Source organism: Eriocheir sinensis, unplaced genomic scaffold (genome assembly GCF_024679095.1).
Source record: "Eriocheir sinensis breed Jianghai 21 unplaced genomic scaffold, ASM2467909v1 Scaffold915, whole genome shotgun sequence".
Classification (NCBI taxonomy): domain Eukaryota; kingdom Metazoa; phylum Arthropoda; class Malacostraca; order Decapoda; family Varunidae; genus Eriocheir; species Eriocheir sinensis.
The window spans coordinates 77501-92044 of record NW_026112292.1 but is presented as its reverse complement, the minus strand read 5'-3'; the positions used below and the strand labels follow the sequence as shown (position 1 = coordinate 92044).

The 14544-nt window shown below is 48.1% G+C and overlaps 2 protein-coding genes across 3 annotated transcripts; one reads left to right on the top strand and one right to left on the bottom strand.

Moving 5' to 3' along the window:
- Positions 1-6283: 6283 nt before the first annotated feature.
- On the bottom strand, positions 6284-9288 carry LOC126994906 (uncharacterized). Of its 2 annotated transcripts, none has more exons than XM_050854177.1 (2): positions 8769-9288; positions 6284-8526 (listed from the first exon to the last, which is right to left on the bottom strand). In XM_050854177.1, the coding sequence occupies exons 1-2, from the start codon at positions 8830-8832 to the stop codon at positions 6608-6610; spliced, it is 1983 nt and encodes a 660-aa protein (XP_050710134.1). In that variant the 5' UTR covers positions 8833-9288; the 3' UTR covers positions 6284-6607. The 2 variants fall into 2 exon arrangements, with proteins under 2 accessions (XP_050710134.1, XP_050710136.1); XM_050854179.1 differs by having other exon boundaries at positions 8872-9288.
- Positions 9289-12192: 2904 nt separating this feature from the next.
- On the top strand, positions 12193-14010 carry LOC126994907 (uncharacterized). Its single transcript, XM_050854180.1, has 3 exons — positions 12193-12466; positions 12574-12907; positions 12993-14010. Exons 1-3 carry the CDS (start codon positions 12193-12195, stop codon positions 14008-14010), a joined length of 1626 nt encoding a protein of 541 aa, XP_050710137.1.
- Positions 14011-14544: the final 534 nt, after the last annotated feature.

Below are 14544 nucleotides of genomic sequence, written 5' to 3'. Positions count from 1 at the left end.
CACTGAGGATACGTATCAGGTCCTAGAAATTCACAGTGCAGCCCTCCGCCGTTCCATAATGAGAAAATGAGGGATCTTGCGTATGCTCAAGATTATGCAGTGGCAGTCTCAAATCAGTTTGAGGTACTTGGTGTTCTGCATAATTGAAATTCTCAGCTGCCAAAGAGTGAATTGGAGAGTGTCCAAGGTCTAGGTGTGGAGTTGCCTCGAGGGAGACTGGAGAATATAGAGGAGAGTCATACTGTCAGGTTAGCTAGGGACTCGAAGTGATACTGGACTGTCATGACCTTCTTTGGAGGAATAAGGAGAGGTACGTCAGGTCTCACTGAGGTTGTCTCTGCAACCGACCCCAGACCTGCCTTCCTAGCTATGAAGAAGCTCTGCTCCAGATCTACATCCCAGATGAGAGACTACGATCAACAATCTAAATGGTTGATGGGCAGATAGTATCAGATACAGATGAATACCATGCAGTCTCGTTGGGCCGAGTACTTTAGGCAGCTATACATGACACAGCCTCCAAGTGGACAGCTCCCGCTGGCTGGCTTGCAGATGATGGCTGCTGATCCACCTACAGGTGAAACCCCACCCTCTTTTTCAGAGTTGATTTACACAGATAGTCAGACCTCACAGACCCTATGGTCTAGACTAGGTGGTCTGTTCTTAAATCTATGTCAAATTATATTATCAAATGGCACCAAAACTTGAAATTTCTACTTTAGTAAATATTTAGTTGAAAGAAGTATCGGTTAAGCTTGTTTTTAAAGGAGTCCATCGTGTTACACTGGACCACCGAAGGTGGAAGCTTATTCCATTATCGCACTACAATGTTGGTAAATAAACATTTGGTGCGGTCTGAATTTACTTGTTTACATTTAAGTTTTGTGCCATTATTTCTCGTTAACAAAGCGTCATTGATTAAAAAAAATAATTTGTCCACATTCGTAAAGCCATTAGACTAAGAATTTTAAAACGTTCGATCAGTTTTCCTCGGAGGCGACATTTCTCAAGAGAGAACATATTAAGGGTCGAGAACCTTTCGTCGTAAGGTTTGTTGCACAAGGAAGGGATCATTTTTGTTGCCCGGCGTTAAACACCTAGTTAGCAATGTCCTGTGCATAGTGGGGAGACCAAAACTGTACAGCATATTCCAAGTAGGGTCTGACTAGATTATTGTAAAACGAAAGTAATACTACTTTATTTTTTTAATAAGTTTATTTTAATGAAGCCCAGCATTCTGTTCGCTTTATTAGCTGCGTCGATGCATTGCTGTGAAAATTTGAGGTTTGACTCGATTTTGACGCCCAGGTTCTTGATGCATTGAATGCTTTTGAGTTTAATGCCACGCATTTCGTAATCGAACCTCTTATTTCTTCTTCAAACTTGAAGAACCTGGCACTTTATCTATATTAAAGGGCATCTCCCATCTATCAGACCAAGCTGATTTTTTTTGCAAATGATCTTGCAGGCTTTGTCTGTCTTTGTCAGTGAGAACCGAGTTACCAATCTTTGTCTCATCTGCAAATTTACTAAAGAGTTTATCGATTCCAAGGTCCACATCATTAATGTAAATAATGAACAGCACTGGGCCAAGAACTGAGTCCAGAGGGACGCCACTAGTGACACCCACTCTTGAGTTAATTAAATCCGTCGATCACCACCCTCTGCTGTCTGCTGCTCAACCAATTCGCGATCCACTAGTGTATTTGACCGTCAGTACCTAGTTGCTAAAATTTATAAAGTAATTTCTGGTGTGGAACTTTATCAAACGCTTTCTAGAGATCAAGACAGACTACGTCCAGTGATTTGGTTATGTCATAAACAGAGAGGCAATAAGGAAACGGAAGGGTGTAAAGGCAACTGGAATTTTTAATGTCAGTGTGAAGATGCTGAAAGTCAGGGGTAAACTCCTAATCCATGGATTACAAGTGATGCTGTCTGCCGTGTAGCACTCTAGCGCATTTCCTTCTGACTGGAGAAGGGGGTTGGCTGTCCCTCTCTGGAAAGGGAAAGGGGACCGACAGGACTGCAACAATTACACTGCTCAGTGTAGCGGGCAAAGTGTTCTCTCATTTTCTGTTGATGTGAATTCAATCTCAGTTGCTAAAGTTTCAAGAGATCTGAGCAGCCCAGTTTCTCACCCAGCAAGACGACAATTGATTGGATCTTAGCACTTTACACCCTTGTGGAATGCTATTGCGAGTTTTGAGATGGGCTACTCGCAGCCTATGCCGATATCAATAAGGTACATATTTGAATCCGTGCATTGTGAGGCACTCTGGGTCATTCTGCAGATCCAAGGAATACCTGCAAGGAATATTAACCTGATGACTGGTTTATATTCCAGGACTGAGAGTGGTGAAAAGTGTGGAAGAGGCATTTTTGGTTTCTTCCCTGTTAATTAAGGAGCGAGGCAAAGTTGTATCCTTGCTCAATTACGTTTCAACACTTGCATGGATTGGATACAAAGAAAAGTTGTTGCAGAGCATCTGTCAGCAGCAGCAAGATCTCTGAGCTTGCGTTCGTTCTACCGAGTGGAGGAAGCCAAGGGGATTCCCATGTAACTCATAGATGAGTCAAGTTGATCAGTTCTAGGAGGGGCTTAAGATGAGAAGGAAGGATGCATTGAGGCTTGCTTGGAGGAACTGTCAGGAGTGGAGATGGCAGGTGAGTAAAGCGCCATGCCTCCTGGAGTATTCTCCCCGTTAGTTAGTTGATATTGTAAAGGTGTATGGTACAAGTTACCTTATACCGACTACTAACTAATGGGGAGCACATATCAGCAGGGATGTAGCTTCCCCTCCCAATGGTTCCCCAAGCAAGCCTCCATGCTGTTGGTGTTCCCTTGGTCTCCTCCACTAGGAGTGGTCTTATACAGAAACAATCCTATGAGCTGGATCGACATCCAGGAAGTGTGCCACATGCCCATATAGCCAGAGTTGGTCATCAAGTATTTGATGGTTCGACACAGTCATTCCAGCAATACCTCATGATCCTGCTAAGACATACCAAACACATCGACAAGCCTCTTCAAGTCAATGTTCAGTGTCCATGTCTCACTGACAGAGTATGACAGGAAAGCACAAGTGACTTGAAGATTAGAATCGTTCTCCACCCGCGTACATATCGTCTATACTCATGCTGAGTATGCACTACACCGGGGTTTATCAACCTTTTTTCGGCAGTGGCCCCCTCCAAGGTAATTTGAGCTCTCGTGGTCCCCCCTAAGTGACTACATTTTGGGAAGCAGATATAGGTAATGATCGTTGTTAGGATCAGCCTTCCTGAGTCCTAACGCGTCTAATACTGGTACCACTACGTACACGAACATGCTCTGACAGTTTGACTCAATTCGTTAGCACTGCCTTATGTTAACGTGTAAACAGGAAAAAGATATACTGTGTAAAAAAAGTCAGATAAAGGCTGTCTTTTCTTTTTTCAGGAACATTAAAGGACAAACGGACCAAAATGGGATAGCATGTCCTTGAAAGGACAAATCTAGCAATCCCGAATCCAGTGTTGCCAGCTCATTGGAAGTGAATGTTGCCAGAATTACAGCAAAAAGACGCTGAAGTCGCTAAATGAAGCAGTAGAACAGATGATAAGAAAACACCATAAAACAAATATGAAAATATTAAGCTCATATGAGCAACGCAAACTTAGGAAGTTATGTGGCCCCCTGTGGCCCTCCATTTTCTTAATGTTGTTCCATGGGCCTTTAAAATTTACCATGGCCCCCAGGGGGGTCATATGGCCCACGTTGAGAAACCCTGCACTACTCTACCAAGGTAAGTGAAACTATTAGTGACCGACATCCTCGCCACATCCATAAACAGATTGAACTGTATCACCCAGCAAGCCTCCAAATGACTTGATTTTGGTTTTGGGCCAGAAGACCCTCTGTCCCAGTGATTTTGTCTCCTCATGTAGCAATTCAAGCGCCAACACCAGAACGTCCAGCAATTCCGCGAAAAGTATAGCATCATCAGCAAACACAAGGGCAGTGACCATGATGTCCCAACAGATGCTCTGCAATGACTATGATCAAAAACTTTTCAGAATACCCAGTCCATGTAAATGTTGGAATGTGATTGACCAAGGCTGCATCCCCACTACCCTCTTGAATTAACAGGGAAGAAACCGGAAATGGCTCCCTCACACATCACAGCACTCTCAGTTCCAGAGGCATCAGGTCAATACTCATTGCAGGAGTCCAACGAATAGGGTTGCCACCTTGAGCTCTGTAATATAAGAAACACATCATATCACTACTTAATACAGAACGAACGTATTTTAAGGAACAGGTGGCAACCTAAATTTATCTAGTCTGCCCTGACTGACAGCCACTGCCCGTTGGTGGTGGAAGGGGGGGAGGGGGGGGTGAACCCTTGACAAACACAATTTTACAGACTGGTTTTGTGATTGAATGAAAAATGTGCTCACTACAAATGTACAATACTGAATGTTATTTGCTTGACCATTCAGACAGCCAAAAGGGAACAAATGGTGTTCCGTATTGGTTCAAAGCGGAACGCAGTATCTCACTCGACAATATGGAACGATTCCTTATTTTAAGGAACGGGTGACAACCCTACCCACCCTACCAGAATGTTCCAGAGTGCCTCACGATGCACTAAGTCAAATGCCATCGTGAGATTGACACAGGCTGTGAGTAGCCCCTGTTGAAACTCCTATTGGCATTCCACAAGGACACAAAGTGATAACATTTGGTCAATTGTTGAGTTCCTAGGCATGAACATGGAACACTCAGATATCTGAAACTTAAGCAGATGAGATCGTATTTGCATCAACGGCAAATAAGTGAACACTTCGCCTGGCAGTGTAATACCACAATAACTGCTGCAGCCCTGCCGGACCACTATCCCTTTCCAGACAGGAACAACAAACCCCATATTCCAATCAGGAGTGGCACCAGACTGCCACACAGCAGACAGTACCACGTGTAACCCATAGAGCATGGCTTCACCTTCGACTGTCAGCATCTCTGCACTGATAGTACAGACCCCCTCGACTGTCAGCATCTCTGCACTGATAGTACAGACCCCCTTGACTGTCAGCATCTCTGCTCTGATAGTACAGACCCCCTCGACTGTCAGCATCTCTGCACTGATAGTACAGACCCCTTCGACTGTCAGCATCTCTGCACTGATAGTACAGACCCCCTCGACTGTCAGCATCTCTGCACTGATAGTACAGACCCCCTCGACTGTCAGCATCTCTGCACTGATAGTACAGACCCCCTCGACTGTCAGCATCTCTGCACTGATAGTACAGACCCCCTCGACTGTCAGCATCTCTGCACTGATAGTACAGACCCCTTCGACTGTCAGCATCTCTGCACTGATAGTACAGACCCCCTCGACTGTCAGCATCTCTGCACTGATAGTACAGACCCCTTCGACTGTCAGGATCTCTGCACTGATATTACAGGCCCCTTCGACTGTCTGGATCTCTGCACTGATAGTACAGGCCCCTTCGACTGTCTGGATCTCTGCACTGATATTACAGACCCCTTCGACTGTCAGCATCTCTGCACTGATAGTACAGGCCCCTTCGACTGTCTGGATCTCTGCACTGATATTACAGACCCCTTCGACTGTCAGCATCTCTGCACTGTAGTACAGACCCCTTCGACTGTCAGCATCTCTGCACTGATATTACAGGCCACTTCGACTGTCAACATCTCTGCACCGATATTACAGACCCCTTCTGTGGGTTATTTATTAGCTAGCTATAGGTACACGGGTAACTATACAGCTGGCAACACACACATGCGCTGCGCGGGACGCGTAGTTCAGTCCACCACCACCTCTCTCAGCGGCCACGCACACACACAACGAGAACTAGGGATTTGGCTTTTATTCCTACATTGTGTGCTTTCTGTGTGACTTAGCAATATATAAAGAAAACCTACGACCTTCTTTCATTCGCCTATGAGCCTGCGAGTGACGAGAAGACGAGACACATGGCGCAGTGAGTGCAGACAGCCGACATAGAGGGAGACAAGCCATCACGCAGCCAGCCAGGCCGCTACACCTGTGGATTCACGCGTTTACGCCTTTATAGTGAGTACAGTGACTATCCAGTGCCTACAGTGACAGTGAAGTGTGGATGATTGCTATTTACGGTGGTTTTGCGTAGTTTTAAGGCTCTCAAGCGCTTAAAACAGGCTGACCATCGTATCATCTACGCATCAAGGAGGAGAGAGCGTCACACCCTCCCTACATCACTGCCTCACGAAAGCAACGCCGTTGCCGTTGCCACTTTAGTCTGGAATGCTACCCATAAAAAAGTTGCATTTTACCCACAAAAATCCCACAAATTTTTATGATATACCCACAAATCTACCCACAAATATTCGTAATTTTTATAGTAACTATTTTTCATGGTGGTTAATAAAATCAACAGAATAAATGTGCACATGTATTTACACGTTTATTTCTGCATCATTTTATAACAAAATTGTAGTTAAAAAATATTAAAAAAAAAATTCCTTCAGAAACAGCAGCCAGAAGTAGTTAGTTTAGCGGAAAGAAGAATTTTAACTAATAAGGCTACAACTGGCTTGAGCGATCATTCACTAGTTTTAGTCCGTGTCTATGGAAATTATATCATCATTAGCCTCTTCAGCACTATCTTTAGCTCCAAAGTTTCTAATAATTTCATTGGAAGGTACAAAAGTTGAGCAGTTCAGTGACTGCAGTTTCAGTCCATAGCGAATTTGCAATATGGCTTCAACTGATCTTACACTTAGCCTATTCCTTAATTTTGAATGAACTACGTTCATTTGTGAAAAGATTCTCTCAATGCTCGCATTTGAGTAAGGCAAGGACAGTAGTGAGAGTGCAAGTGATGATAAATTTGGAAACTTTTTTACACCTGAGCTCATTGTGTATTCATTTACCTCAGCCCAGAAACTAACAGTATCATTAAGGCATTCTTTGGGCCACTGCACAAAGCTGACATTTTCCCATTCATTCTCCAAACTATCCATATCTGCAAATGTTGATTTATATCTGCAGGCAACAGGCACAATAGACCGTTTGCACTGGGAAGTAACGTTAGAGGGATGAAAGTTCTTTAACATCAGGAGAATGTCAACATTGTCTGGAAGGCGCCTCTGTACTTCAGTTAAGAGTTCTAACATGAAATTTTTGCAGCGTTCTTTAACACAACTGATCTGCTCACTACTCAGAGAACATGACTGTGCAAATGAGTTGAACTCATGACCAAAGTTTATGACTGTATGTGGTAGGATGTAGCTCTGAATGCTAAGATTTGGCAGGCTTTCTTTGGGACACTTTGACAAGTAATTAGAGTCAACTACTACTTGCATAAGGCTACGGTACATATCCAGTAGATCATCAGTGATTTTTGTAATATCAACATTCTGGCCCTGGAAAAGTTTATTCATTCTCACAACCTCCTTCAGGATCTTTCTGAGAAACAAAAGATATAGCTTGGTTTGAGGATCCTTGTAAGCATTTGCAAGCTCTTTTGATATGTGGCAACGTTCTTTTGAAGAAGCCATTTCAAAATGAAGTTTCAAAGCATCCCATTCATCAAGTATGACATTGATTGCTTCCAAGCGTGCCAACCACCGTGTAGTAGCCAAACCCGGGACTTTCTTGGGCACACTACTACAACCTTCTAGTACCTTATACAGCTCTTGATACGTGTGCATTCTCTTTGGGCTGTTTGAGAACCAGGTATGTGTTTCTCTAACTATAAACAAAATAACCGTGGGAAGAACATCACAGGCTTTGGCAGCAGCTAAATGGAGCGAGTGACATACGCATCGTACAAGAGTCAACTCAGGATTATCATTCTTCAGTAGAGTAGAAAGAGAATGTGTTTTTCCAACCATTGCGCTAGCCCCATCAGTACCTATGCCAATCAACTTGTTGAGATCTAAACCATCCTCCTCAAGACAGCCTTTCAGTGTTGTGTAGATAGTGTGTGCAGTTGTATCCTTCAAAGGTAGAAGACGATAAAATGTATCAACTACGCTTCTTTTCTTTACACTGTAAAACCTAATACTCAATCCCAAACATGTGATATTTGCCTCATTTGTGCTTTCATCCACTGTCAAGCTGTAGTGTTGGTCACCTATTTCATTTCTCATCTCCTGTGCAAATGATGGGGCCAATACATGTTTCTGCAAACGAGCACATTTTGTACGATGAAGCTTGATTTTCTGTAGTGTACTTGATTTTTTGTCTAACTGAGGTACTAATTCACCCAAATGATCTATTGACAAAGTAGAAGCATGCTCAGAAATAAACACAGCCAATTTCAGTTCAGCTACTTTTGTAGGGTCATTTTCTGCAAGCTTAAAACTGTCTTTAATCGATGACTGAACTTTACTTCCAGATGGCTTTATGTTCTCGATGTGTCTCTTTGTTTCAGCATGTCCAAGAATGGTTTTCAAGTGTGCTTGCAAGGAAGTGCCACAAACTTTGCATCTGGCTTTGGTGCTGTCACCCGGAAATGGCTGCAGCCATCCTGAGGGGAAAAAAACGAGTCCTATGTATTTCCTATGCATTTATATATTAATGTATTCGTTTACCATAACTATATACCACCTACTAAGAATTAAGTTAACTATAGTCACACACACACACACACACACACACACTATATATATATATATATATATATATATATATATATATATATATATATATATATATATATATATATATATATATCTATATATATAATATATATATAAAACTAAAACTAACCTTTGAATCGGCTGTCAGTTTCCCAAACTGTCCTGTAATGCTGAGTATATTTCTTGTCACTCATGGCAGGAGCTGGGAACCCAAGGCCTACTCTGTTACGTACAGTACTGTTCAGCTAGTCCACTTGTACCATGCACGGGTACTGTTGGTTGAACCGATGTAGTGAGTAGGTGAATGAAGAGTGGCACTGTGAGAGACCGTCACCGTGGTGTGGACTGTTGACTGAACGTGATCAAAACAGGAAGCGTACGGGTCCCGCGGCGCGGCGGGCGAGGCGGAGGCGCTGCAGCACTCAAAGCAACGGGATAACAAACCACTCTTGCATGCACGGGTCCCGGACGCTTCCTATTTTTCATATCTTGACTGAGCATACGGCAGGATACAATAATAATAATAATAATAATAATAATAATGTAATCGTAGATTTATATATTCAGCATAAAAGTCCTAAAACTACCCACACATACAATGAACACCCATAAATTTTACCCACAAATAGACTTAAAATCGCCTCACCCACAAAGGCACCCACAATTATCCTGCTTACCCACAGATTTGTGGGTAAAAACCCACAAAATGGCAACGTTCTTTTGAAGAAGCCATTTCGAAATGAAGTTTCAAAGCATCCCATTCAACGGAGCTGCTAGAGTCGGCCATCTTGGGCTGCTCTTCTTCCTCTTGTGGCCACCACAGCTCACAGCTGACTCACCACGCGACAACACCACACCCAGGCACACATGTTAACACACATTCCAAACACACACACGTCTATATAGGAGGCCGAGGAGTTGATCCCCTCTTTATATAGAGTGCTGTTGTTCAGTGTACATGCTAGGGCCGACTACGAGGTCCAAGTCAAGACCACTTGCAGCCATGGGTGAACCAACGGAGTTGTCACAGCTTCTCAAGTACTTCGAGGAAACTCGACGGGCCGAGGACGCAAAAAGGCGACAGGAAGACAAGGAAAGACGTCTTGAGGAGGAACAGCGACGCCAGGAGGAGGAGCAGCGACGCCAGGACAAGACAAGAAGGAGGGATGACGAGTTTAAGGCACTACTGGCAGCACTTACTGGCCAGCAGATAGCTGCAACACGCCACACCCCCGATAACGATCCCGCTCGCAACTCACAGTCACCTAAAGCCGTGGCTAAACTTCCTCCACCGCTACAGCAAGATGTCACCTTCCAAAACTTCGGCGATTGGAAGAGCAAGTGGACAGACTATGCAACAATGATAGATCTCTCCACCCTGTCCACCCCTGTCCAAACAACACGCTCAACTAAGGATGTGTTTATCCCCTGAGATGCTTCACACACTTCGCACCAGACTCAAGACCCCCGACAACACTACCTCTTCGGTCGAAGACGTTCTCAACACTCTGAAGGGATTCGTTAGGGAACAGACAAACGAGGCCCTGCGACGCAAGGATTTGTTCAGCTGCAGGCAAGAGGTCGGGGAGAAATTCAACGAGTTCTACGTCCGTATTAGACTTCTCGTCGAGGCAGTGGATGTGTGTAAGGCAGGGGACAACGCCTGTTACGAGATGCAGCTCAAACAGGTCATCATGATGGGCGTCCGGGATGAACAACTCATCCAAGAACTCATTCCCAAAATCCCTACTTCCACTCTGGAGGAGGTAGTGTAACAGTGTTATGCTTTTGAGGCGACTCACACAACAGCTTCAGTCATCACTGCACCTGGAAAGCAAGTTTTTGCGACGTCGCAATACAAAACTCACAAGAAGGCAAAGCAGAAGCCTCCACCACTTCCCACGCTCAAGGAGACATGCAACTGCTGCACAAGGAAGCACGAGAAAGACAAGTGTCCAGCCAGAGATGCCAAGTGTAACAACTGTGGTAACCGCGGTCACTGGGCCCGTACTCCACGCCGTCCAGCCACGAAGGGTACCTGTCGCGGATGTCAGCGTGTGGACCACTATAACCAGTACTGCAGGTCGTCTAAGGGCCAAGGGAGCGATGCAGAGACCAAAGGGCGTGCACAAGAGTCTTCACGTCAGCCACGAAAGGACTCTAAGGGCAACGGAGCTCGGCTCGTCCGTTCCACTTCACGCAACTCGCCAGCATCTTCCCCACCCGTCACCGTCACCGCCGTACACAGCAACGGATCGAGTTCTCTTTTCATGCTGCCAGACACGGGAGCAGACGTGACCATCATCGGCCCAGGGCACCTCGCACGGCTCGGACTGTCTACCAGCGATCTCCAGCCACCACCCACCGACCCGAGATACACGGCAGACGGCTCACCCATGACGCCTGCCCTTGGATCGCTGCAGGTGGAGTTATCCCTCAAGGATGTCACGACAGAGGCGTGGATCGACGTACACAATGACGTTCCCGTCCCCTTGCTGTCGTTCCAAGCCTGCAAGGAGCTGCGACTGATCCCCAACCGCTTCCCGCAACCCATCGCGGAGGTCACTCATGCGAGCGTGCGTGTCGAGGCGCAGAGCGGCGAAGACCCCGCTGTCCCGGTCTCTGCACCCCCAGCCACCGCACCCTCGACTCACCCTCCGCTACCCAGCCCTTCCGTCCCGACACCAGCCCTTCCCTTCAACACCGCTACTACTCCGGCACAGGCCAGGGCGTTTTTTCTCAAGGAGTACAAGTGCGTGCTCATGTCTCGGGCGGACCTCAACAATTCACCTCTGAAACCCATGACGGGCACACCGATGAGGATCTATCTACGTGAGGGTGCACAACCATTCGCGATCCACGCCTCGCCAGATCCCGTTGGCTTTCCAGGAGGAGGTGAAGAAGGAGCTGCAGACCATGGTGTCACAGGGCATCATTGCACCTGCCAACGATACTCCAGCCCCCTGGTGTCACCCACTCGTTGCAGTTGCCAAACCCAACGGCGGCGTGAGGATCACCACTGACCTATCGAAGCTCAACGGTCAGGTGTCACGACCTGCTCACCCCTCGCCAACACCTTTCGCAGCCATCAGGAGCGTAGACCCGAAGGCAAGACACTTCACCACCATCGATGCGCTGTGCGGCTACTGGCAACTCGAGCTAGCAGAGGAAGACCAGCACCTCACTACCTTCATCACACCTTACGGCCGCTACAAATATTTACGTGGCCCGATGGGATTCGCAGCGACGGGTGACGCTTTTTGTCGTCGCGGAGACGAGGCACTGCAAGGCATCTCCCGCTGCGTCAAGGTAGTCGACGACGTTCTTCTCCACGACGAAGACTTCCTCGAGCATCTACGACGAGTCAACATGGTCCTGGCCAGGTGCAGAGCGTACGGCATCACACTTAACGCTGACAAGTTTGTTCTCGCCGTCCCAGCAGTGAAGTTCTGCGGATTCATCCTATCTGCTGACGGGATAGCGGCAGACCCAGAGAAAGTCGCCGCATAGCAGACTTCCCCACGCCAGCCAACATTACGGACCTGAGGTCGTTCATGGGCCTAGTCAACCAGCTCACGGAGTTCTCACCCGACATCGCTGCTAACGCCCAACCCCTCAGACCCCTCATGAGCCCACGGCGTGCATTCGTGTGGACTGCTGACCACGAGGCAGCCTTCTCCAAGGTGAAGGAAGCTCTCTCGCGTCCACCGCTGCTCGCCATGTTCGACCCGCACCTGCCCACGATTCTGCAGACCGACGCATCTCGTCTCTACGGAATCGGCTACGCACTCTTCAAGACCACGGCAGCAACAACCGTCGCTTGGTCCAGTGTGGCTCCCGCTTCTCGTCAGACGCAGAGACGCGATACGCCACCATTGAGTTGGGGATGCTAGCTACAACCTGGGCGATGCACAAGTGCAAGTACCACCTCATAGGCTTGCACCACTACGAACATGTGACGGACCACCGCCCGCTCATCCCTATCCTGAACCACTACACCCTCGACGCTGTAGAGAACCCTCGTCTGCAGCGCCTGAAGGAGAAGCTGTCGCCATACGTCTTCACCACCAAGTGGCGTGCAGGCAAGATGCTCTGCATCCCTGACGCGCTGTCCCGCCACCCAGTGAAGCATCCAGAGACTGGCGACGACATGCTTCACAACATCTCCGTCCGGGACGCCGTTACTCTGAGGGCAGTGCGTACCCTAACCTTGCCCGAGGACCAGAACCCGACGGGAGACGTACGGCAAGCAGCACGCAACGACGAGACGTATGCAAGACTGTTGGAGTGTGTACGCCACGGCTTCCCATCCCACCGATACGACCTACACAACTCGCTCCTGCCATTCTGGAAGATTCGCGATGAGCTTCTACTGCGACGGTGACCTCCTACTCTACGGCCCGCGCGTCATAGTACCAGCAGCGCTACGCAAGTCAGTTCTACAGCGTTTGCACGACAGCCACCGCGGATCCGAGGCTACAAAGCGCCGTGCAGGGCAAACAGTCTTCTGGCCGGGCATAAACGCCGACATTACCAACGTCGTGCGCGCTTGCGAAGCCTGCCAGACACTTCTACCCAGTCAACAGCAGGAGGAGTACAAGAACGACGACCATCCCACACGACCTTTCGAGTCTATGTCAGCGGACCACTTTTCCGTGGCAGGGAAAGCATTCCTTGTCATCGCGGACCGCCTGTCTGGGTGGCCAGTCGTCTTCCCGTGCGGCAGGGACACTACCGCTGACGCCACCATACGCCAGTTCAGGAGCTACTTCCGCGACTTAGGCGTCCCCCTGCGACTGAGAACCGACGGCGGACCCCAGTTCACAAGCAGCGCTTTCAAGCAGTTCCTGACTCGCTGGGGTGTTCGACATACAGTGACTTCCCCCCACTACCCGCAGTCTAACGGCCATGCTGAAGCGGCCGTAAAGTCCATGAAACACCTAATCATGAAGGTCGCTCCCACGGGCAACATAGACTGCGAGGACTTTGACAGGGGCCTTCTGGAAGTCCGCAACACTCCCAACCGCAGTGGTCGCTCGCCTGCTCAAATCCTGTACGGTCACCCTCTCCGCACCTGTGTTCCAGCCCACCACGCTTCCTTCCGGGCAGAGTGGCAGGCCGAAGCGGAGGAGTGCGATCGCCGTGCAGCACAACAGACAGAGCAGGCAATACAGCGCTACAACCAGCACGCGCGTCAACCGCCCCTCCTACTCGTCAACCAGCGCGTCCGCGTTCAGGACCGTGTCTGGCCTCTGGGACAAGGTCGGCATTGTGATGGCGCGCGGACGATCGCGGCAGTTTCAAGTTCGCCTCCCGAGTGGACGCCTTCTTCAGAGAAACCGCCGCCACCTGCGCCCCGCAGCAGTCCCTGACGAGGACCCTGTGTGCCCGGAACCTCCTGACGACAGGCCCCGGGACCCACCAGCTCTCCGGCGATCACCCCGTCTACGTGGCCAGACTGATGAGACATCACGCTGAAGATTCCACTATCAGCTTGAAGCGGAAGGGGAGGTGTGGGTTATTTATTAGCTAGCTATAGGTACACGGGTAACTATACAGCTGGCAACACACACATGCGCTGCGCGGGACGCGTAGTTCAGTCCACCACCACCTCTCTCAGCGGCCACACACACACACAACGAGAACTAGGGATTTGGCTTTTATTCCTACATTGTGTGCTTTCTGTGTGACTTAGCAATATATAAAGAAAACCTACGACCTTCTTTCATTCGCCTATGAGCCTGCGAGTGACGAGAAGACGAGACACACCTTCGACTGTCAGCATCTCTGCACTGATATTACAGACCCCTTCGACTGTCAGCATCTTTGCACTGATATTACAGACTCCAGCTGCCTTTCCACCCTTCAACTTCCTCACAGCCTCTCTTACCTCAGCAAAAGTGTGG